Here is a 24,818-nt window from a genome sequence, read left to right as displayed (position 1 = left end):
CACCCCCTTACACCCTCTGAGGTGTGCTATGAGCATGGCAGGGGTCCCTCACTAGGTGCTGCGGTGCAGCCATCTCTAGGGTAGAGCTGGCAGCTGTGTATAGAGGGAATGCCTTACCCTGTGCTGAGGTGTAGCTGCCTCTGGGGTGGGGCCTGGCACTGATTAACAGCCCACAGTGCCATTGCACACCTGTGCAGAAGAGGCAATGGGGAGAGACCATCTGGGACTGGTTCTGGGGGGGATTGAGGAGGCAGAATGGAATTGCCCAGAACACCTCAACTTGTGTCCAAATGCAGCAAAGAGTCCTGTGGCTCCTTATAGACTAACAGACGTATTGGAGCATGAGCTTTCGTGGGTGAATACCCACTTCGTCGGATGCATAACCCACGAAAGCTCATGCTCCAATACGTCTGTTAGTCTATAAGGTGCCATAGGACTCTTTGCTGCTTTTACAGATCCAGACTTACATGGCTACCCCTCTGATACTTGTGTCCAAATGGGACCTTTGACCCCCAGGGGACAGGGCTGTGGTATATGTCCAAAAGGAAGCATCTCATGGCACACCGCCCCATTCTCTGCAGCAAAGCATCCCCACAGTGTCCCAGCTCCAGCCCAGAGCCCTGGGGGTGGTGCCTGGTGGGTGAAGGGCAGGGACTGTCTGAGAAGAGCCCCACAGTGACCAGTCAGTTGGCCCAGGAGCTACACATGACAGCTGACCTTAACCCTCACTGCCAGGGGCAGGAGGGAGTGCGGGGGAGAAGTTTGCCCTGGAATAGCTTTGCTGGGAAGGGCAAGGGAATGGCAGCTGCTGGAGAAAAGATAAGAAAGGAGGGATGGGCTGATGGCCAAGGCTTGGGACTCCTGGGTTCTGTTCCTGGCTCAGGGAAGTGAGGGACGTGCTATAAATTCAGCCTCTCGTTCTCATGGTTCCTCTGCCCTGTCCCAAGGGAAGAGGCCGAAGCACCGGCCCAGCTCTGCTCCCATGAGGAACGATCCTGCCTTGTCAGCTGGGTGTGACACCAGCCTCGGACTCCTGGGTTCTTGGGATCCTGGGGCCTGGGGATACTGGTTCCTCAGCAAACATCCCAGGGGCAGGGAGCTCTGAGCCAGTGGGGCTAGGGAGAGGGGCCCTGTAGCCCCTGCTGAGCCAGCACCAGGGGTTTGAGGGGATTAGCTTAATCAGACTCTGTCCTCGGAGTGTCTCAGCTCAGTGGCTAGGAGGAACTGCACAGCGAGCAGCCGGGACATGGGCCCAGACAGGAGGCACTGACACTGACATCACTGACACTCAGAGCAGGGGCAGCTCAGCTAAAACGCCTGGGGGTCACAAAGCTCACCGCTTTGCCAGTGTCCCTTAATTCTGATCCACAGCCCCTGCTATCCCAGCCCTGGGCTCCCCACACAGAGCAATGCTGGTGCCCCTCAATCCTGATCTACAGCCCCTGCTATCCTAGCAGTGGTATTCGGGTATTCAGGAGTGGGCGCAGGAGCCTGACACTGGAACTGCCCCAGCTTTGTGGGTGCAGTGAATGCGGGATGAGGGCTGAGCAGTGCATGCAACTGGTACCCCCTGTGGGTGGAAGATGGGGTGACAGGCTGCTCCCCCTTGCCCATGGAAACCTGCAACTGGTGCCTCTCTCTCTTTTTTTTTTTCTCTTGCAGCTTCTTTGCTGGCAGGATGGTGAGTTTGTCTTGCTCCTCTTCCCCATCCAGCCTCACGTCACCAAAAACCACTTCTGGGCCCTCTAGTCCTGAGTGGGAGCCAGTGTCCTCGGCCCCAGGAGCTTAGCAGAAGGATTTGGAGGCAGGAAGTGTGTGTGGGGGGGGTCCAGCTGGGGAGGAGGGAGGTCTGAAGCAGGCCCTGCTGTACCAGTGCTAGTAAAGGGGAAAATGGTGTCTGATTCCCTCAGACATGGAGAGACTCCTGCAAATTACCATAACAGTGTGGGAGTCTTCTAGCCATACTGCTGTCTGGGCACTGCTGTGGGGAAGTTTGCAGTATCAAGGTCTTGCTGGGCACTGCCAGGTACTGCTGTGGGGAAGACTGCAGCACCAGGAATCCCAGGGCACTGCTGTGGGGAAGCTTACAGCACTGGGGCTCTGGCTGGGCATGCTGTGGGGAAGATCACAGCACTGAAGCCCCAGCTGTGCTGTGCCAGGGCGCTGTTGCACAACAGCTCTGGGGAGGTCTTGCACTGGGTGTGGGTGGAGAAAGAGGGGAGTGGGGTGTCCCAGCAGGAGGCAGAAATCTCTCCCCTTCTCCCTACTTCTCCTCCTGCCTCCCTCCCCCAGCTCACTGACCCAGGCAGATTGATCTGTTTACAGCCTTGTTCCTCAAGCCGCTTAGCTCCAGCCCCATGTGACCCGCCCCCTTTGGGGAGGAAAAAGAGATGCTTTGTTTGAAAACCCACCCCTGCCATGGCCTCTGCTGCCTCCAGGCAGCTGGCACCTGCCTCACCCACCCTGTGGGGATTTACTCCCAGCCAGAGCCATGCTGCTCCTAAGCGCAATCCATGCCCTGGGGCATTAGCACCAGCATTCACACTCCCAGCCCTGCCCCCGGGGGATCCATGCACTGGGGCACCAGCATTCACGCTCCCAGCCCTGCCCCCAGGGGATCCATGCCCTGGGGTGCCAGCATTCACACGCCCAGCCCCTGCCCAGCAGGATCTATGCCCTGAGGCACCAGAACCAGCATTCACACACCCATCCCCAGGGTGGCACCAGGATTAACACTCCCAGCCCCGCCCCCAGGGGGATCCATGCCCTGGGGCACCAGGATTAACACTCCCAGCCTGGCCTCCAGGGGGATCTGCACCCCAGGGCACTAGTGCCAGGATTCACACTCCCATCCCCATCTCTTTTGCAGCTGGCTCTGGATCAGATCAATGCAGATCAGCCCCTGATCCTGAAGGAGCTGGACTGGGCTGAGCAGGAGCCCCTGCCATCGCTCAGCCCCCCGTGTCCCTCCTGGCGCCAGGACGTGTCTCTGGACTGCAAGTTCTCTCCGGAGGACACCCAGGCACACGCCTGGACCACCTACTACTACGACCTGCTGCAATGCACCCTGCAGCAGGAGGGGCTGCCGGAGACAGTCGACCGCACCAAGGAGCCCAGAACAGGTGCATGCCATCCCACCCAGGGTGCCACCGCTCGCATGCTGGGGCCACAGCACCGCCCTACAGAAACCCCTCCTGTGGCACCAACCCAGGGGGATCTGGGAGCACAGCGCCCTCTAGTGCTGGGCTGAGAGGTGGGGCATGGTCAGGGTAAGGGCGGCAGCATCACAGCACCTCCTAGCACCAGGCTGGGAGATGGGGCACGGCTGGGGTACAAAGGGCAGCCGCATGGCATCCCTTAGCACCAAGGCCTAAAGGGCAGCACAGTGCCATTGTCGGGAATAAGTGGTTAATTTCTCCCCTGTATCTCTTAGGGTTCAGCTCGGGGGATGTAACCATCTGCATCCTGGGATCCCCAACCTCGTACCTGTCTGTGCTGCTAGAGGGCAGCTCCCAGTGCCCAGGTGAGTGCCACATCCTGTATCCCTGCCCATGCGCTGTGAGTTTCCCCCTCCCCCTAAATCAAGGAATGGGTGGGAATTCGGTGCCCCATTTGCCCTGAATACCCAGGCTGACGTGCTCAGTTGGGACCAACCCTGGCACAGCCAGGGGATTGTAATAAAACATAGGATGTTATGGTGTTAAACCCAAAATCATAGAAGAATCATAGAAGTGTAGGACTGGAAGGGACCTCAGTAGATCATCTAGACTAGGTCCCTGCACTCACAGCAAGACTAATAGCTAGACCGTTCCTGACAGGTGTTTGTCTAACCTGCTCTTAAAAACCTCCGGTGATGGAGATTCCACAACCTCCCTAGGCAATTTGTTCCAGTGCTTAACTACCCTGATAGTTAGGAAGTTTTTCCTAAACCACCCTTGCTGCAATTTAAGCCCATTGCTTCTTGTCCTATCCAAGGTTAAGGAGAATGTGGTTTTTTGTTTGTTTGTTTGTTTTTCTTTCACCCTCCTTCTTGTAACAACCTATTATTTACTTGAAAATGTCAGTGTGATGGGTTCCCCCCGTCCGGGGTGCCACCTGATGTACTGGGTACTACTGAGCTTGCCAGACCCACCAGCCTGTGCTCCGTTACTGTCCTGCTGAGCCAGGCCCTGAAGCCTCCACCAGCACACACACACCAGTAGGGACAAAACCAGACACCGAGATCAGCTCTGCATGGGAAAGCTCAGCTAGGGAATTGCCCAGCACTCAAGTACACCCCCCTAATGGAGTGTAAACCCAAAATTGTATCGTGTGCTGCACACACAGAACTATGCAACATAAGTGTAATGCCAACAGAGCCCAGTCATCAGCAGGCAGGATCAACCTGGGACCTCTGGCGCTTAGTGCACAAGCCTCTACCGCATAAACTAACCTGGCTGTTAGCTAAGGCTGTAGAGCAGACTCATTAATTGCTCTCTAAGTGGTCTCAAGTGCCACTACAGAACACCACACCCAGGAGGTGGGTGGGTTACATAAGCTCATTGAAATTTGCCCCCTCCCTCACTGTGGAGGAAGATCTGCACAGCTTCCCCCCACCCCCCAGTTATGAATTCAACAAACTGGTTTAAGAGAAAACAAAAACAAGTTTATTAACTACAAAAGAGAGATTTTAAGTGATTATAAGGGATAGCAAACAGATCAAAGCAGATTACCAAGCAAATAAAACAAACATGCAAGCTGAGTTTAAATTATTAAATAAACTGGTTACAAGTAATAATTTCTCACCAAGTATCAGGGGGCTAGTGGTGTTAGTCTGTATCCACAAAAAACAACGTGGAGTCCAGTGTCACCTTAAAGACTAACAGATTTATTTGGGCATAAGCTTTCGTGGGTAAAAGCCCACTCCATGCATCTGAAGAATGTTGTTTTAGGCAGATTGCAGAAATTCTTGAAGGTGAGCTGCTCTTGCTTGCAGCTTAAAACTCCAGGTATTTCTTTCATAGGCCAGACACCTTTCCAGCCTGGGCTCAGTCCTTCTCCCCCACTCAGTCTTTTTTTCTTAGATCTTACCAGCAGTCATCCTGGGTGAGAATTCAGTGAATAACCACCTTGAATATATTACTCCCCTGCCTTAAATAGGTTTTACATACGACGGGACTCTCACACCCCCAGTGGAAAAATACTGGTATTCTATCATGGAATCCAGTACCAGATGACTTGATCACATGACCCTGCAGTGTCAAAGCAGCCATGAGTCAGAGGTTGATTGTAGTGTCCCCAGGAAGACTTCTCTGTGGGTGATAAACATCTTCTGAGACCTGTTGTTCTTTCTAATGGCTTTTCCTCACAGGGAGCCAGCTAGACTGATTGTATTCTGTCTAGTGGGCATTCCCCAGCTGCAAACACTTTTGTAGTACAGATGTATAGTCAATATTCTTAACTTTAGATACAAAAATGATACTTGCATACAAATAGGATAATCATATGCAGTACATCATAACTTTTCCAATGATATCTCACATGACCCATCTTACATATAACACATCTTAGTTATGCCATACCCATACCATAACAATATCTCTATGAAGAATATGGGGTGCAGTGTCACAGTCAGAATTCAGCTCAGTTTCTAGCATCACATCCTGACCACCATCCTCTGATCCTAACTCTGCCCCTTATAAACCTGCCTGCTTAACCCCCAATCTACATTGGGAGCAGAGTCAAGATATAGGGACAGTAGAACAATAACCAAGACATTTATGAATTGACTTTTTGATGTGTTCCTTGAACCTTCCAATTTCCTGACTTTCCAACTTAAAAAAAAAATTGAACTACGATGTTCTAATAACACCATTTAAATCAACTGGAGCTATTTACCATCCAAATTCTGGGTTAGCAAAATTTTTTTTAATCTAGGAATTTCCTTATGTGTTGTTTGGTTTATGAAAGGAAACAAAGGCTCTTCATTAGCGCTGTGGGAATAACAAATTTTTCCATTTGCTGGCTGGTCTGGAAAAAAAGTTTGAAACATTCAGTAAACTAAAATATATATATAAAAAATTTAGTTGGGGCTGAATGAAACATTTAATTTGTTTGAACATTTCTAAGAAAATCAAAGTATGTTTCTGAGCAAAAAGTGATTTAATAAAAAAAATCAAAACATTTTGATTATTTTGGAATTTTGAGCAGGGGAGGGAAGATTTTTGACCAAAACAATTAGGTAAATTTAACACATCTGCAAAATGTTGACCCAAATCAAATTTTTTCAGCCAAAAATGCAGCAGCCGAAACAGTTTGTCCAGTTCTACTCTTAAGTGTTACACATTTTGTTAGGCAGCAGCAGAAATAAGCACCAATGAGTGTGAGGCACTGCACTTAGGATAAATGCCAAAGGAAAAATATATTACCCTTTATAATTGGGCATATAAACCAGTATGTGTATGTACACACACACGTGGGTAGATTAGGGTGTAAAAATCAGTTCAGAAAAAAGTCATGGATGTACTGTTTGCGAGGTGAGGGGTTCTAGGGAAATATATACAGGAGAGTTATGCAAATGGATGCTCTGTCCCTTAACTGCAATTTGCAAACTATGCAAGCGTCGAGGAGAGTTTATCCCCTCAAGAGGGGAATTCTGACTCCAGCTCCTCTGCCTGCCCCTGTGGAGCTTATAGACTCTGCAGGTCCAGAGAGGCTGCAAAGGGGTAGCACTGAATGCCAGGATCTCTCTATTCAAATGGCACTTCTGAGTCAGCAAGGACCTATTCCACGGGTGCATCCACAGCCCTCAGAGATACATGTTAATCTGCCTGAGAAAATAGTCCCACTGGCTGCTCAGGGCAGCTCCTCCTCCCCCCTTGGGTGCCTCACTTCCTGATTCCCCTCCCTCCCCTCAAGCAGGGCCCAGTGATCTGGCTGGTGAGGAGGGTTCCTAGCCCTGGAGGCACTGCAAACAGGGACATGGCTGGATCAGGTCTGCTCCCCATCTGAGTTGGGGCAGCCGCTCTACATGAGACCCAGCCAAGGGCCCTGGAGCAAGTAGCACTTGCCTATAAAGTTGCCTATAAAGTTTGCCTGATACTTTCCATTCTAAGACCCTGTTTTCAGTTGCAAAACTCTTCCATGGTGGGTGTCTGATTCAGGCTGGTTTTTTGGGGGGAAATTTCAGCCCAAATGGTTTAGCCATTTCTAGGGGAGGGGGGGGGGGAACAAGTTGTGAAAAAATAATTCTCTGAAATGCTCTAGTCCCCCACCCCCAGCTTTGGAGCTTGGACTAGAAATTTGGTGGGCCGGGGGGCGGCGGGGGGGGGGGGGGGAGGGAGAGACAGGTCGCCCGGGTGTCAGGGACTTGCCTTTTGCTGGCCCTGTGGGAAGGCAACCAAATTTGGCCAAATTATCAGCCTTTGAAAAATCGGAGCGTGCGTGTGCTTGGGAAGGATTTGGGCAGCTAAATCCTCTGTGGACTCCGTCCTCACTTAGCATCCCCATCCCATCCACTCCGCCAGGCTGCACATGTGTCAGCCCCACAGAGTGACTGGGCATGCTCCAGCCTGGGGATGCAGGGGCTGAGCGGGGCTTTCCCAGCCATTGCTGCTCCCAGCTGTGGTGGTGCCAGGCACCAGAACTGAGAGCTGGGGGACTCTCTCTCCTGTGCTCTCAATGACGAACCCTGCCCCCCCCCAGTAGCGCGGGAGGAGGAAACTGACTGGAATCAAAGGGAGGAGGAGCAGGGCAAGGGCAGCATAGGGGGAGAGGTGGTCAGGGGAACCAGAGGATGTCTAGGATCAGAGGTTGCTGGTGGGTATATAGGCCAAAGGGTGGGGGGTAATGGATAGGAGCAAAGGGGGGGTGGACATGGGCAGGGGGTGGATAAGGGTAGATGGGGAGTAGTCTGTGTGTGGGGGTGGATAGAGGGAGGTTTAATATGGGAGGTGGGTAGGGAGAGAGGCTGGTGTGTGTGTGGTGGAGACAGATGGGGGAGGGGCTGGTATGTGGGGGGTGGGGGAGGAGCCAACGTGTATGTGGGGTGGATGGAGAAGGGATGGTGTATGGGGAGGGCTGAGTGGAGGGAGGAGCTGGTGTGTGTGTGGGGTGGATTGGAGCAGGGGGGAATGGGGAAGCAGGAGCAAGCGTAACCCTGGTCTGGCCGCCCCTAGCTCTCTGTGCAGGCTGAAGATTGTTGTTACACCCCTGACCAGCTCTGGCTCTGCCTCTCCTCTCAGCTGTAACCTTGTCCTAGCAAGGTCCCTGGGCTGAAGGACTCCAGCCTGGGCCCAAGTGGAGGGCTGTCAGCAGTTGTTCCACATTCCTGGCACTCGCATGCCTGGTCTCCCTCGCTGGGTGCTGGGAACTGGAGCCAAGCAGCTCAAGTTTCCCTTTGGCCCCGGGATGATTCCTGCCTTTGTTAAAGCTGCTTACCCTTGACAGGAAGCCGGAGCCCGGGGTGGGAGCTCTGTGGGGAAATACAATTAGCAGCTCAGCCTCATCAGTCATTGATAAGGAAGAGCTCCAAGGGCCTTCTTTGCTCGCTGGGGAGAATCCAGCTGCTTGACACATGCTGTCCAGGGGGTCCCTCTCATGGCCCTGCAGTGCAGCCACCTTTGGGGTCTGGCAGTTGTTGAGCCACCCCACAGCAGGACAAGAGCCACAGGGGAAGCCTAGAATGCAATGAAGGGAGTTTGACTCCTCCACATGTCAGAGTGCCACAAGTGGTTAAAGATCTTGGTTTGTGTCTCTTATTTAAGGTGGCACCAGGAGCACAGTGCCCCCAGTGGGAATTAGTGCTGAGTACAAGGGGAGAGTGCCCCCCACGCTCTACAGTATAGTGCCCCCTAGTTCTGCACTGGGGCATTGGGGGCATAGACTGCAAAGGCAGAGCGCCCCCTGTTGAGCACCCTGGCCTGCTTCCTGCAGCATAGTGCCCCATAATACTATGCTGGGGGGTGCTGGAGCATTGGGGAAGCAATGAGTGCTTGGGGAGAGCACCCCCTACTGAACTCCCAAGTACAAAACAGGCCGGCACCTTCCTACCTTGTGAGGTGTAGGGAGAGGAGAGGAAAGTCAGTTAATTGCTGTATAAATAGCAGCTCTCTGGCTTTCTGATTGGCTGCTGGTGATGTAATGGTAACAGACTGTCCTCCTCTCTACCCCCTCCTCTTTGCTCTCCCCCCTCCTTCACCATGGACCTCCCCCTTCCATTTCTCTGTATCCCCTTGCCCTTCCCCATCTCTCCACATCTCTTCCCCCACCCCAGGTAACATGCTGCTGTGCCTGTCGCCCAGCTGGCTGGCCAAGGTGCCCTCTGAGCAGCACCCCGGCGAGTCGTCCTTGCTGGTTTCCAAGGCTGTCTCCTTCGAGCTGGGTGGGCGCACATGCCTGGACGAGTTCTCGCCCCCGCGCCGTGTCACCTACTTCATGGGCTCCTTTGGGCCATGCAAGGAGCACGGGCAGTCAGCGGGGGAGCTGGCACGTGACCTGGATTGCCCCACGGGGGGCTCGGGGGAGCTGGCCCGCCTGCTGGAGGACAAGCTGCTGACACGCCAGCTGCTGGACCAGCGGGCCCAGGTGGGGGTGCCGCCCACGCTGGCCTTCACCTTCAAGCGGCTGCGCCCACTGCGGGACGTCACCACTGAGCGCTCCGTCCGCATGGTGGAGCTCAGCGGCAAGGAGGGCCAGGAGAACCTCATCCAGGAGGAGATCGAGGCCTTCCTGCAGGGTAGCGCCATGGAGCCCTACAGCCAGGTGAGCCTGCCGGGATTTGGGGGGGGGGAGGGAGACGGGGACAGGGCTCTGCAGCCAGGTAAGTCTGCTGGGTTGGGAGGGGGCTGCAGTCAGGTGAGCCTTCTGGGGGTGAGGGAAGGGGGCAGGGCCCTACATCCAGATGAGTCTGTTGGGGGTGGAGCATACAGCCAGGAGTTGGGGGAACCCCTGCAGTCAGGTGAGCCTGTTGGGAGGCAGGACCCACAGCCAGAAGGGGAGGTCTATGGGGGGCCCTTCAGCTGAGGAAGGGGGCACTGTAAGAGGGTGAGATCCATGGGGAAGGGCGAGAGGGAAGCCCTATGGGTAGGGATGGGGGGGGGCCTAGAGCTGGGGGCACTGGCTGTGCCTGGTTGGCCCCACTGAGCAGTGTGCTGTCGCCCCCTGCAGGTGGTGGTGAAGCCATCGGGCTGGCGCTGGAGTGGGGCCCATGCTGTGACCTTCCATGCCAAGGTGGAGCAGGCTGCCATGCTCCAAGCTGTGCTGGCACTGCTGGAGACCCTGGAGGAGGAGGAGAGCGCCCTGCTGGAGGCCTTCATCCCCACTGCCCGCCTCACCCAGCCCGAATCCCCCAACAGCACCTCCCCAAGTAAGGGACCCCCCTGGCCAGAGAGGCTCACACCTCATCACCTGTCCCTGCTGCCGTTATGATGCACTGAGCCCACCTCCAATCCCCACCCTGGCCCAGCCTTTGGAGATGGCGCCATGGGGCAAGATCTGGGAAAAAGCAGAATGCAGTTGGGTTAGCTTGGGACATGAGGAGGGAAGGGGCATGTGCCAAATTGGGAATCCCACAATCCCCTGGGGTGGCTGTCACTGCCATATTGCCCCGGGACAGGGGGAACCACTGTCATATTGGAATCCCAGAATCCCTTTGGGCAGTGGGGGACAGCTGCCATACATTCAGTGGGTGGTGGCCCTACCGGAATCCCAGAATCCCTCAGGACGGAGGGCACCACTCTGTGCAGCTGATTTGCATGAATCCCGATGCCATTTCTTTCTCTGCCCCCCTTGCTGCTTCTTTCCATCTCCTTCTACCCCCCTCCATTCCTCTGCCGTTCATTTTTCTCTTCTGTCCCCTCCATACCTTCCCTTTGTTTTCTCCACCCCATCTCTTTTTTTCTCCCCTCTCCATCCCCACATTTCTTTCTCCATCTCTCTCTCTCTCTCTCTCTCTCTCTCTGTCTGTCCTCCATTTCCCTATCTATCTGTCTTTCTCTCCCCCTCTCCCTCTTTCCTTTCCTACCCCTCTGACCCTCCTCACCTCACCCCTCCCAGGCAGCACATCTCCGAGGCCTGACCTGGCGATCCGGATCTGCACTGTCGTCTGCAGATCCTGGGGTGACCAGCCTCTGCTGAGCCAGGTAATGGGGCAGCCGTGAATACGTGCCCCTCACCCCGCCCTGCCAATGCAGCTGGCTGGGTCCCATGCCCCCACTTAGCCTCAGAATAGGGCAATGGTTGATACGGTGAGAAGCTGGTGATCACTCCTGCCCTGACAGAGACAAATACAGCAGCATCCCTGGGTGTAAGCAAATGTAGTATGGGGCCTTTCCCCTCTAGGGGGTGCCAGCTCTGATCCAGGCCAAAGAGGGTGGGACTGGCTAGGGCGAGGAATGGGATATGATATTTTTCACCTCTAGGGGGCACCATCTCCAATCTGGTCCAAGGGTGGGGGGAATGCCTGGCTCAGAGGGCAGGGAATGGGGCATGGGGCCTTTCTTCTTTAGGGGGTGCTGGCTCTGATCTGGCCCAGGTGGGCGACTGGCTGGCTCAGGGCAATGGGTAAAGTTATATGGAACCTTTCATGACTAACTTGGTCCAAAAAACAATGTATTGAATATGATGGGCAAAAATCTCAAAATGAAAAACCTTATCATCACTGTCACTTGTGACCTTTGAATCCAGGCCAGGTGGGGGTCAAAGGTCATAAGCTCACCTTTATCCTCCTGTCTGCAGAGTGTGCCGCTGGCTTTGGGCTGGGTTTATTTTGTCTCATGTTCCCCCTCCACCCACTCTTGCACATGGTACATTCCATTTTCTGAGCGGGAGGAAAGAGCCTCAGCCAATCAGGGCTCTTGGAACAGTGAGGCAAGCAAAGGATCTGGTTGGTTAGCACCAAACTTGTTCACTGGATGACCTCACAGTCACCTCCTACTGCGTGTGGTGGCAGGGGGGAGGTGCGGGGTTTTCATGGCATCGGGTTTTGTCGTCCCCCCCCCCCCCCCAGGTGGTGTGCGGCGTGGGACGGGCTGATAAGCCCCTGAAGCACCAGGCCATGGTGCCCCAGAGCCTGGAGAGCGGCCTGCGGCAGCAGGGGATGACAGATGAGGCCCAGCTTGCGGCCATCCGTGCCCAGGTCAAGCACAAGGCCGAGGCCGCCATGACGGCCTTCCTGGAGATGGAGGCGGGGCTGTCGGTGGAGCAGCGGGGCGGGCGATGGGCCCAGACGGATGTGATTGGTGAGCTGCCTTCTCAATCGTTGCCATTAACTATTTAGGGGGAGTCACAGATTCACAGGGACTCGATCATTATTCATCCGGCCAGGGAGGATCCAGAGCAGGGGCTCCCTCCCAGTGCACCCCACAATGGGCGGTGTAGGGCGAAGCTGGTTGTGTCGCCTCAGCCCCAGCAGAGACCCTCCCCCTCGCAGGCCAAAGTTGCCCTCAACTGCCCCAGCACGAAGAGCCTGGCTGGGGTAGGGACCGGGCCCTAGTTCTTTGGCCCATGGTCTGTTAAAGGGTCAGGGCGTTGCTGCCCTTGGCAGGACCAGGGGAGGATGGCACCTTCATGGGCAGGGATTCACTGACCAGTTGGGACCTTCAGAAAGGCCTGTAGCCACACGTGCATGTCCAGAGCAATGGCCCATCTAGCCTGGTTTCCCGTCTCTGACAATACCCACGCACCTTGCCATGAAGCAGCCAGAGAAGGAGCCTCCCAGGGCAGTGGTTCTCAACTGGGGGGCTGTGAGCAGATTTCAAGGGGTTCGCCAAGCACGACCAGCATTAGACTTGTTAGGGCCCAGGGCAGAAAGCTGAAGTCCTGCTGCATGGGACTGCAGCCTGGGGCACCAAGCCCCACCACCCTGGGCTGAAGCCAAAGCTTAGCTTTACAGTGCCCTCTGTGGTGTGGGGCCCCAGGCAATTGCCCTGCTTGCTACCCCCTAACGCCAGCCCTGGCTTTTATATACAGAAAAACAATTGTTGTGGCACAGCTGGGCTGTGGAGTTTTTATAGCATTGGGAGGGGGGGCTCAGAAAGAAAAAGATTGAGAACCCCTGTCCTAGGGGGTGTTCTGGAATAACCCACCCCTGTGAAACTTTCTAAGGAGTTAGACTTTAAAATTTTCCTTTTAACATAACTCTGGATGGTCTCCTCAGCCAGGTAAATGTCCAGGCCTCTTTCTAAAAATCCTGCTAAGCTTTTGGATACACTGAGACCTTGTGGCAATGAGTCCCACAGGGCAATTGAGAATGAGTATTTCCTTGGATCAGTTATGAATTTGCCACCTTTCAGGTTCATCGATCTGTCCCTGTATAACGAGAGAGGGGGAAAGGAGAGGTTCCCTGACCTGTCTTCTCTACCCCCTTTATTTTCATAGAGTTTAAGGCCAGAAGACACCCTACCCAGGGCTGTGGGTAAATTTTTAAATCAAGATTGGATGTTTCTCTGAAAGATCCACTCTCATTCTAACAGGAATTAGCTCAGGGAAGCTCTGTGGCCTGTGCTGTACCGGAGGTCAGACTAGATGATCACAGGGATCCCTTTTGACCTTGGAATCTATGAATTTGCTTGATCCAGCACCTCCTGCAATTCCTGTGGGGGTCTGGTCAGGGTCTCTGAATTCGTGTTGTGCTCTCCAGTTCGGCCTGACTGCTATTGCACACCCATCCTGGCTGTTTCCTTGACTTGGCTGTTCCCCATTGCAGGCGTGGATTTCCTCCTGACTTCGTCGGAGCAGGTGCTGCAGCTGATGGCTCTGGAGATGAATTCTCAGCTGTGCCTGGAGACCTGCGCACTCTTCGAGTCCATGGGTCAGGCGGTGGGGATGCCGGCAGGCAAGTCCTCGCGTCCTCTGGTGGAGACGATGTTGCGGCGTACACAGTGTCACCTCATGGAGGGCAAGCACGTGTTGGTGATCGGGGCCGGAGGAGTCAGCAAAAAGTTCGTCTGGGAAGCGGCCAGGGCCTACGGGCTAAAAGTAAGATGCGGAAACCGGGCCCCACGCTGCCCAGCGCAGCCCCCGCCCTCCGCCATGGAGCGGGGCCGAGGGAGATGGCTCTCCATAGCCCTGGGTCCGACCCAACATGGCATGGCTTGCATCAGGGAAGACAGAGCCAACGGAGGAGGGTGGGGATGTACCCTCCACACCCCAACTGCAGGATGGAGTCCTCTCTGCCCCTCCCCTACATCCTAGCCAGCCCCCAGCATCCCAGCCATGGGAGTGCTCCTCACTGCCTCCCCTGCATCCCAGCCAGCCCCCTCTGACATCCCAGCCATGGGGTGACTCCCCCGAGTCTTCCCCACATCCCAGCCACAAAGGAGTCCCCCCCTGCATCCCAGCTGGAGAGAAACTGCACCTCAGCCTCTGCCATGGGGCTGCTGCAGCACAGCCCAGGTCACAAGTGGATGGGAAAGTGCTTCTCCGAGGGTGAGCCGGGGATTATCGTCCTGTCTGTCCTGACCCTTGTCAGGGTGCGTGCTGGAGGTCCGGCACTGGGGTAATGTGGGGACTGATTGGGGGCAGGATCTCTGGAGTGCTGAGCTTTCCATGCCCATTGTGTGCAGCATCAAGTCCTGGGAGCTGAGCAGGCCCTGGAAGGGACATAAGCCAGTGTTAACCATGATTACTTTTGTGCAGGTTGCTACTTCAGCTCTATCGCCTAAGGCTACAGCTCAGACCTCTCTTTACTGAGGGGGTGGTAATGCATCAAGGGGCACATCAGGGAGCCCCCTTAACTCTGACCCCTGGCTGTCCACCCACCATCAGATCCATTGCCAGTCTGGCCCACAGCCCCAGGTCACTGGCCCACCGGTGTCTCATCTCCCCCCCAGGAACCTCTCTGTTTTAAATCACTGGGATGATTCATATAGCCTGCAGCTCTCACTCTCCCTTCCCTTCACCGTGCCCTCTCGTGCCTCTGCTTTGAGGCCGTCTGGGCACGTGGGGAGGTGGGCCTGAATGTCAGCCGGGGAAGGAATACTAGGGATGGGATGGGAGTGGTGTGGGGCAGGGGAGATGAGTGCTTGACCCCAGACAGAGGAGAACCAGGTCCCAGCCCCACACTGAATTGAGGCAAATACAGTCTGTGATGGTTGCTGCATTCTGTGTAATGGAATGGTCTGATCCCAGCCCAGTGTCACACCACTGTGCAAGTAGGAGCAAGTAGTCTGGCCCATCTCCAGCCCCAGCGGAGGGGAGGGGGGAAAAGTGGGCAATTCTGCCCACAGCCCTGGAATGACAGGACGTTCCTGGAAAATTGATCAGCAGTGGAATAATTAATAGTGCTGCTGTCTTTGGGCTCCAGAGTGGACACTTCATGGGAGGGAAGTTACATTTTCCACACCATGATCATTAGGCTCTGGAGTTAACATCCCCCTCCTCAGCCTTGACATTGTTAGCTCCTGGAGTTAAAGATCTCATGAGGCCAGCTCATGGCTCTCTCAGGAACACCCTCCCCCCCCATGCCCCACACACAAATCCCAAGCAAATTGACTCTGCTCAGAGATGTGAGTAAAGGAATCCCATGGCACAGCCCCGTATCCCTGCCACTAATGCTGAGTGCAGTTTCCTAGGCTATGGGCACTCCTGTGTACTTCCCCAGCTCTACTTTCTTGACAGCAGCTCCAGGTTGGTTCCAGGCTGGGATTTGGTCCTCTGTGCCCAGGGTGGCAACCAGCCTAGGCAGGTTGGGGTGCCCTTCTGTGTCAGTGCTGGCCCCGCCCCTCTGGCGGCTGGTCCCGTCCCAAAGCCCCTGCACAGAACTGGAAGCAACCACAGTGGGCTTGTTCGTGAAAAGCGTTGAATGTGCAGATGCACTCGCCCCCCCAACCTGGACGGAACGTCCCATCTCCTCTTGCGTTGGGGCCCAGGAATGCCCCAGGGGGTTGGGCACATCAGGCCTATGAACACCATCTCCTCCCCCGCATCCCACGGGGCCTGGGCACAAGTGGACCATTCCCAGTCCCACCCCTCCTGGGCACAAGTGGATCATTCCATCCTCTCCATGACACAAGTGGGCCATTCCATATCCTCCCACCCATCCTGGGTGTGAGTGGACCATTCCACCTTCTCCCCCGGCCCACTGAATGGGGCCTGGGCAGGAGTGGACCGTTCCATTTCCTCCCCTCTACCATATGGAACCTGGGTGTGAGTAGACCATTTCTTCCCCCCACCACCCAATGGGGCCTGGATGTGAATGGACCGTTCTGTTTCTCCTCCCCACTTCATGGGGCCATGTAGGGCCGGTGCAACCTAGGCGGTTGCCTAGGGCGCTAGGATTTGGGGGGCGGCATTTTCTTCGGCCGCGACTGCGGCGGCCGGATCTTCGGCCGCCCCAGTCGCCGCCGGCATTTAGATGGCGGGAGCTGGGGCAGGGGAGCGCGGGGAGGGCTGCCTGCAGCAAGTAAGGGGGCGGGGGCGGCACGCAGGGGAACTCCCCGCCCCAGCTCACCCCTGCTCCGCCGCCTCCCCGGGCATGCCGTGGCTACTTCACTTCTCCCGCCTCCCAGGCTTGCGGCGCCTAAGCTGATTGGCGCCGCAAGCCTGGGAGGTGGGAGAAGTGAAGCAGCCACATCGTGCTTGGGGTTGAGGCGGAGCAGGGGTGAGCTGGAGCGGAGGAGGCGCCTCAGGACGGAGGGTGGGGAGCTGCCGTGGGGGGGGCACCTCAGGGCGGAGGGGGGGAGCTGCTGCGGGGGGGGGGCGCCTTAGGGTGGGTGCTCAGGGACGGGGGAGGGTGCAAGGTGGAAGTTTTGCCTAGGGCGCGAAACATCCTTGCACCGGCCCTGGGGCCTCCCTCGATGCACATGAACTATTCCATCTCCCTTCTTAGAAATGCTTGGACCTCTCCTCCATCTCCTGCCCCCTATGGGCTCTGGATGCACATGGAACATTCCATCTTCTTCCCACACCCCTCAGGCATGGGCACCCATGGACCCATCCCATTTCCCTTCTTAAAAATGCTTGGACCTTTCCTCCATCTCCTGCCCCCAGTGGGGTCTGGATGCACGTGGACCATTCCATCTCCCCCACACCGGGTTTCTGGATATGAATAGAACACCCTATTTGCATCCCCACCGTGGGGTATGGATCCATCCCCAAGGACAGTCTCATTTTTGTGGTGCCTGGGGGAGGGGGCAGGGAGCCTGTCCTGCCCCAGTCCTTAGTGACCCCTGTTTGGTCTCTCTCCCATTTCTCTGCATCTCTCCCCCCGCCCTCCTTCTCTGTGTGCCCCCCCCCCACACCTGCTCCAGATTCACCTGGTGGAGTCGGACCCCAACCACTTTGCCTCGCAGCTGGTGCAGACCTTCATCCACTATGACACCACGGAGCACAAGCGGGACGAGGAGCATGCCCAGCGGCTGGTTGCGCTGGTGCGGGAGCGGGGCCTGCACCTGGATGGCTGCCTCTCCTACTGGGACGACTGCATGGTGCTGACAGCCCTGGTGTGTGAGCAGCTGGGCCTGCGCTGCAGCCCGGTGGCCGCCATGCGGGTGGCCAAGCAGAAGAGCCGCACCCACCAACACCTGCTGCGCCGGCGCAAGGAAGCCCCGCTTGGCTGGGCCTCAGAGGCGCTCTATGCCGTTCCCTGCTGCCACCTGGAGAGCCACGCTGACGTGGAGCGGGCTGCCCGCCATCTCTCCTTCCCCGGCGTCATGAAGCTAGAGTACGGGGCGGGCGCCGTGGGGGTCAAGCTGGTGGAGGACGTGCAGCAGTGCCACCTGCACTTCGAGAAGATCTCACGGGACTTGCGGGAGGATACGGATCACCCAGGCATCGGGCTGGGCTGGGGCAACGCCATGCTGCTGATGGAGTATGTCTCCGGTACTGAGCACGACGTGGACATTGTGATCTATGATGGGCGCATGCTGGCCGCCTTCGTCTCCGACAACGGGCCCACCCGCGTGCCCCACTTCACTGAGACGGCGGCCAGCATGCCCACCTGCCTGGCGCCTGACCGCGAGGCCCAGCTGGTGCGTGCCGCCTACCAGTGCTGCTTGGGCTGCGGCCTGACCAACGGCGTCTTCAACGTGGAGCTCAAGTTGACGGCATCTGGGCCCAAGCTCATCGAGATCAACCCCCGCATGGGTGGCTTCTACCTGCGCGACTGGATCCAGGAGATCTACGGAGTGGATATCATGCTCGCCTCGGTCATGGTGGCCTGTGGGGTGCCCCCGCTGCTGCCCGCCCATACCCAGCCACGCACCCACCTGGTGGGTGTCATGTGCGTGGTGTCACAGCACCTGAAGGCCCTCAAGTCCACAGCCAGTGTGGAGACATTGCAGGCCCTGCATGAGCGTGGCATCATCCGCCTCAACCTGCTGGAGGATGAGCTTGTTGCCCGTGAATACGAAGAGCCCTACTGCAACGTGGCCTGTGCCAGCCCCAGCCGCCGCGAGGCCTGCCTCAAGTTGCTGGGTGTCTGCCAGGTGCTGGGTATCGACTCGCCCCACTATCCTGTCACCCACTTCCTCTCTCACTTCAAATAGCACCCAGGGAGCCCCCGGGGAGGGGGCCACCCCACTGCCTCTGTCCTGTTCCCCCGCCATTCTCCCTAGGGCCTGCTGGGCTCAGAGCCGGTCCTGGAGGAGCCCCCTGGCCTCCCCCTCCCTGGTGTGTCCCCACCAGCCGGGGCACCGGTGCTTGCATTACGTGGCTCCTCTGTATCCCAGTGTTGTGTGTGTTTTTTTTTTTACCCACAGCTGCCCCTTTTCCCCCCCAGGAGGGGGCCCCTGGTGTCATCTCTGGTAAGAGCCACGCCCACCTATGTGTGTGTGACATGGGATTGCACCAGTATGGCATCTGTTCTGCTCCCTCTGGGGCTCCTCCAGCTCCCCCCTGCCCCAGCTGCCCTGTCCTGATCCTCTAGTTTCCCTCCCTCAGCTGACCTGTCCCATCCCTGGAGGGGTCCCCCACCCTCTCTGCAGACTCCTCCCTGCCCCCTTCTTCCCCAATGAGATCCTCCAGTTGACTCCCGCAACCAAGGCCACCAGCCCCGGGAAGGGCTGTATGTCACGGACCCCAGTCTCCTGGGCACGAGCTCAGTTCTGGAGTGTCTGTTCAGCCATGGGGGGAGGGGAAGGACTGAGGGTCTGGAGCCTCCAGGAGTGGAGACTTAAGGCTACAAGTGGCCCTCCAGTAACTAACAACTGTAAGCATGTTCCCTGCTCCCCCCTCATGCTCCTCAGTCACCCTACCTTAGCAAATCACTGTATGCTACCTCCTCACCGTGCTTGTCAGCAACCCTACGATAACAAACCACTGTACACCCCCCCACCCCCTTGCCAGCAACCCTACAATAACAAGCCACTGTAATCAACCCCTCTGGTACTCAACCCTACTGATAGCAAACCACCATATGCAACCTGCCCACGAGCTCATCAGCAACCCACCAGCTAACAACAAACCACCGCATGCAACCCCTCCCATGCTTGTCAGCAACCCTACAATAACAAACAATTGTGGGCCAAGTCCTAGCACGGACCCTGCGATAACACATACCCTATGCAAACTCCTCATTAGGAAACCTACAAACCCACTGAACCTGAGACACTGAACTCACCCCCTTGAGCCTGCAGCCCCAGCACGGGAAGAGCCTGCACTGATAATGGAACCCTAGCCATGCTAACAAGCAATAACAGGGCTCCAGAGCAGCCCTATGCTAACTAACTAGCAGGCCTGGCCCCCGGGAAGGACAAAGACCTTACACTAACAAAGCAGGCCCAACCCCCCAGCAGTTTTGAGGGCTGTGGATATACAGCCCCAGTGCTTCTGAGTGACCCTACAATAACAAACCAGCGTGTGGCGCCCCAGTGCCTCTGAGTGACCCTACAATAACAAACCAGCATGTGGAGCCCCAGTGCCCCTACAATAACAAATCAGAGCGTGGAGCCCCCGTGCCCCTATGATAACAAACCAGCATGTGGAGCCCCAGTGCCTCTGAGTGACCCTACAATAACAAACCAGCATGTGGAGCCCCAGTGCCCCTACAATAACAAACCAGCATTTGGAGTCCCAGTGCCCCTACAATAACAGACCTGAGCATTGAGCCCCCGTGCCTCTGAGTGACCCTACAATAATAGACCAGCGTGTGGAGCCCCAGTGCCTCTAAGTGACCCTATAATAACCAGTGTGCATTGCCCTTAGCATCCATAAGTGACCCTGTCATAAGTGACCCAGTGCCCTGAGAGACCCTACAATAATAACAAACCAGTGCACATAGTCTTAGTATCCCCGAGTGATCCTACAATAACAAACCAGTGCATAGCAGCCCGAGTGACCCTTCAATAACTGCCCTGGCATCCCTGAGTCTCCCTACAATAATATCAAACCAGAAAGCACAGCTCCTAGCATCCTTAAATTATCCTATAGAAGCAAACCAGCGTGCAGCGCCATGAGAGACCCTACAATATTAACATACCAGCATGCATAGCCCTAGTGTCCATGAGTGACTCTCCAATAACAAACCAGTGCATGGCACCTAGAGAGACTTCTGTAATAACAAACCAGCCTGTGCAGCTCCCGTGACCCTACAATAACAAACTAGCAAAAGCAGAAGGAAGCAAGACTCAGGTCTAAAGGAAGCTTAGTCAGGTTCTCTTCCTCTTTAAGAGCCCATGGATTCCTGCTGCTTCCTCCCTGACTGGTGTTATTGCTGTCACAGCAAGAGATTGTGAGATCATTGGGAATGATGACATCATTGGTGAGGGGAGGAGCATCTGGAAATTGTGATGTCTTAAAGGGGCAGAGGGCCTGAACCAGGGCAGAGGGAGGTGGGTGGGAGATGGGAAGTGACATCACCATGGTGCTTGTAGCCATGGCATACCATGCCAAGGTACCCAAGGACGGGGGCATTAGCAAGCCCGTCCCCCTGTCAGCATGGGCTGGAGTTCCTCGTGACACTCCCCACCTATGTGTCCTTCTGCCGCCTCTGTAACCGGCAGCAGATGGACAAAGTAGTCCCTCCCCAATAAAATGCCATGTGCAAATATGTGGGTCCTTGAGGCATTATTGGCACCCTGAGCTGCAGCAGGGTTGGAAGAAGATCCAGCAGCCAAGGAAGAACAGGATGTGGAGGGAGCCAGTGGCCTGCAGAGAAATGAGGAGGCACCACCAGCTACCTCCCTTTGCCTCTCCTGTCTGCAGGGTCCATCCAAGCAACTCCTCCTGCACAATGGGAGCCACAGCACCATTCCCCTGGGGCTACCTGGGCCCCAGCTCCCTCCATCCTTCCCCTCCTGGGTCTCAACTGGAGGCGCCACAGCAGAGAAGATGATGGTGGTGGTGGCCAGTCTTCTCCAGGCCCGCTCTGCCAAGGGGTCACTTTCCTGTCTTCTCTGTGACCCTGTCTTTTCCAGCAGCTGCTGTGGTTGGACAGAGCCCATAGTGCCCGTCCACCTCCTGGGCTTCCCCTCCCGGCTCAGCAAACTTCTTGGAGCCCACTCCAGAATGGAGGGCAGGGCAGCCTGGGGTGCCCCAGTTGGCCCCAGCTCCATTCTGAACAATGGTCAAGTCACCTTGTGCCTTGGGATCCCTCACCAGGCTCCTTCCCTGCCCCCAGACTTGCCTAGTGCCTCTTTGGAGGCCAAGACCCTGGCACTTCTGGCACAAACAGCATGTGGGGTTAAGGGAGCATCAGCCCATCCAGCACCCTCCCCAGCTATTACCTAAAGGGGCCTGAGCCAGGGCCCTGGGATTCAGACTCGGCTGCCTAAAATGCTGGGGTTCTGACCAGTTTGGAGTGAAGGAATTACTGCCACAGATCAGACCCATGGGCCCAGCCAGCCCTGTATATCTGCCCCCGCCCCCCCCCAACCCCAGATCAGACCCTTGGATCCATCCAGACCAATATCCTGGCTCTGATGGGGGACAGTGCAAAGCTCTGCAGTGGAGAACTGGGCTCATCTCTCAAGACCCTGCCAAGCAGGGGCCCTGGCACAGATCCCTGCATGAGGAGCTGCTGTCAGCTCTGGTGCCTGTCTCCCCAGTGCCTGTGTGGCTTCCAATCCTCACACTTCTGTTTGCCCCCCGCCAGGAGGCCAGCTCAGGCCAGCCAGCAGCACCACCCACCTCTCATTGGCCTTCACCAGTTGTTGGCAGAATTCCATGCCAGCTTCACCTCCATACCCAGGCATTGCTAGGTTTCCCTAGAATTTCCTTCACTTCCCAGGGGCATCCCCCTGGGCATGGGGCCTGCAACACCCTCAGTTCAACTCGGGACCCCCCGCAAGCAGGATGGAAGTGGAGGTGTGGGTATGTGAGGGCAGGGAGGGGGGCAGGAATCCCAAACTCACCTAATCCCTCCCTGCATCATTGCTGCCCTGGGGCTCCCCCCCACCCAGCCTGGACGCCCCTGCACCTGCCTCCAGCCATGGCAAGTGTTAAGGGCAGGCTACCTAGACCATGTCATTTGGAGGGGCATCCCCAAGTCCCGCCAGCAGCTGGGGAAAGATGTGGGGGAGCCTGCTGCTTTAAGACCACCCCTCACATGCCAGCAGGATGGCGACAGGAACAGGGAGCTACCCCATGCCCAGTTTTGAGGAATGCCCAACTCCTTGAGGGTACCCCCCCTCCCCTGCAGAGCAGTGGCCCAAAGGGGCAAGCAGGATGTTGCCTCTAGCACTGGACAGAGGCAGCCCCTAGGGAGAGGCGGCTGTGCATCCAGAGCTAGCATGGTCTCATGTCCCTGCTTCAGCAGCATCCTGCAGTGCCCAGCCCAGCGCAGAGCAGGTTTCATGGGGCTGCTGCTGAGCCTGCCGGTGACACTCCTAATGACAGGACCAAGGCCTTGGAGCTGCAGGACACAGAGCCTCCCTAACCCCGCATGTTGAGAGGCAGAGGAGACTGAGCTCTGACTATGGGTGATGGATCCCCTCTCATTTTTTCCCCTTCTGCTGCTGAAGCAGCATGGTGCTGGGGGGCGGTGCTGTGCTGCAGGAAGCATGCTGGTGGCTCAGTACTGGGTGCTGTCCCCAGCAGTCTGTGCTGACCCCAATTCCCCAGTGTGTGGGTTGGGAGGTGCACACGTACTGTGCTGCAGGGAGTAGGGTGGGGGCTCAGCACTGGATGCTCTCCCCTGCCAGTCAGTGCTCATGCTAGTTCCAACCCTAACATATCCTGCTCTGTCCCAGCCACAAATCCTCCTCTAAAGGACTACAGTGTTTTTGTATGGTATCTCTGCCCCTTCTGACATCAGTGACCTAGTCCTGGCACCAGCATAGCCCTTTTGCTGGGGGCAGCTGACCTCTGAGACCTTGCAGATCATCTTCCCAGCAGAAGAGACATCAGTGATGTGGAGTATGGATAGTCTAAGGTAACTCACTTTATTTACATACACAAGTCCTGAAACAGAGGTGGTCAAACAGCACACAGGGCAATCTGTGCTTCCATGTGGCTCAGCCCAACCCCAGTGCCTGGTTCACAAGGATCAACTCTGCCTTCAGAAATTAACTCCAGTGAAAGCCCAAGGCAGACAGCAAACTTTCCCACTGCTCAGCCAGCTCCCTCACCCCCAGGATCACTGCCTACCAGAACATTGCAGAACCCAAAACAACCAACCACCCAGTATATTTTCCCAAGAGTCAGAACTTGCTAGCATACTGAAGAGTGTGTAATGGTGGCATCTGCTGAAAACATCTCAAGTATAGCCCTGAAGAATGAGGCTGGGCCAGTTAGTGTCATAACACAGAGTGCGTGAGTGGTATGAGCATACTCCTAATTCTGATCTCACTTGACCCACCCCAACACAGGTCCTAGATCTTCTCTTTTACAAGCTGATTTACAGCATATCCTCTGGACAGATTGCTAATATCCTAAAAGGAGGGCAGGTCCCCCAGCTTCCCTGGGAAACTTGCCCCACATACGCCAGGGGAAGGATTAAAGAGAAGAGGGAGGAGCAGACCCCCCACCCCCCCACAGGCAGCAGGATCAGCTTTGCTTAGAACTGTCCTACTCAGTGGATTCCTGAGGACACCAGCTGTTCTTGCCAGCAGCCCCACAGTATCATGTGGCTGGCTCTCTGGAGCCCTTGCCAGGCTGAGATCCAGTTACAGGCACCTGACAGGGAGAGGCAGGAGTGGGGGTGGGTCAGATTAAAGATCATGGAAAGGAGGGAGGAAGGGTGCCAGAGGGGGCTGAGGAGAGTGCCACAGGGTGAACTGATTTCTGATCATCCTTAATGAAATTCTCTGCCACCAAATTGCTAGGGACGTAGCATGGCTTGCAAAGCAATTGTGGGACAGAAATAGGAGGGGAGATTTCTTTGGTGCTGTGGCCTCCCTGGGAAGATGTCTGTATTTTATGAATATTATACGTTCCTCTGCTCGTTCAATTGTGTGTTACTTGCTGTGATTACAAAGGTGGTTCATTCCAAGAGAAACAAACACCTCATAGAGCCCCCACATCATCACCCCGGCAAATCCCCAGGGACGTGGCCTCACAGATCATGTGCCACCCAGATTGATCTCTAGCTAGGTCCTTAAGATCTTGGGTTTATGGTGATCGCTGGCAAGGTAGCAGCACTCCTGGGTAAACACACTTCGTAATTCGCTCATTCTCCATCCTAAGAATGTGTCTGCACCAGGAAAGAGAAACCTGTGCTGATGGAGGCAGTTGCTTGGGTTCAGTTATGAATCTCATTGCTGATCTTGACCTGCTGCTATGGAGCAGTTGATGGAGACAATGAAAATTAAATAATCCTTCTGCTGCTCTTCAGTCTTCCTCAGCGCCCATGTTTCACTGCTGTGGTTCTATAGATCTGCAGCTACATAGCAAGCTTGATGTCCTGGGGTCTCCAAAGAGGCTGCCAAAGGGCCTGCAGTAACATGGAAGTAGCTGCTGTTGTA

At 56.0% G+C, this 24,818-nt stretch overlaps 1 protein-coding gene across 1 annotated transcript; it reads left to right on the top strand.

The window, feature by feature from the left end:
- The first annotated feature begins 1,645 nt into the window (after window positions 1-1,645).
- On the top strand, window positions 1,646-24,018 carry LOC123368994 (carnosine synthase 1-like). Its single transcript, XM_045014364.1, has 9 exons — window positions 1,646-1,681; window positions 2,870-3,122; window positions 3,434-3,523; window positions 9,254-9,741; window positions 10,147-10,345; window positions 11,035-11,120; window positions 11,987-12,218; window positions 13,685-13,956; window positions 17,229-24,018. The coding sequence occupies exons 1-9, from the start codon at window positions 1,679-1,681 to the stop codon at window positions 18,462-18,464; spliced, it is 2,859 nt and encodes a 952-aa protein (XP_044870299.1). The 5' UTR covers window positions 1,646-1,678; the 3' UTR covers window positions 18,465-24,018.
- The last annotated feature ends 800 nt before the right edge of the window (window positions 24,019-24,818 follow it).

The sequence above is a fragment of the Mauremys mutica genome, chromosome 4 (genome assembly GCF_020497125.1).
Source record: "Mauremys mutica isolate MM-2020 ecotype Southern chromosome 4, ASM2049712v1, whole genome shotgun sequence".
NCBI lineage: Eukaryota > Metazoa > Chordata > Testudines > Geoemydidae > Mauremys > Mauremys mutica.
Note: the sequence above shows the minus strand (reverse complement) of the source record. Positions and strands in the feature narration are given on the sequence as shown.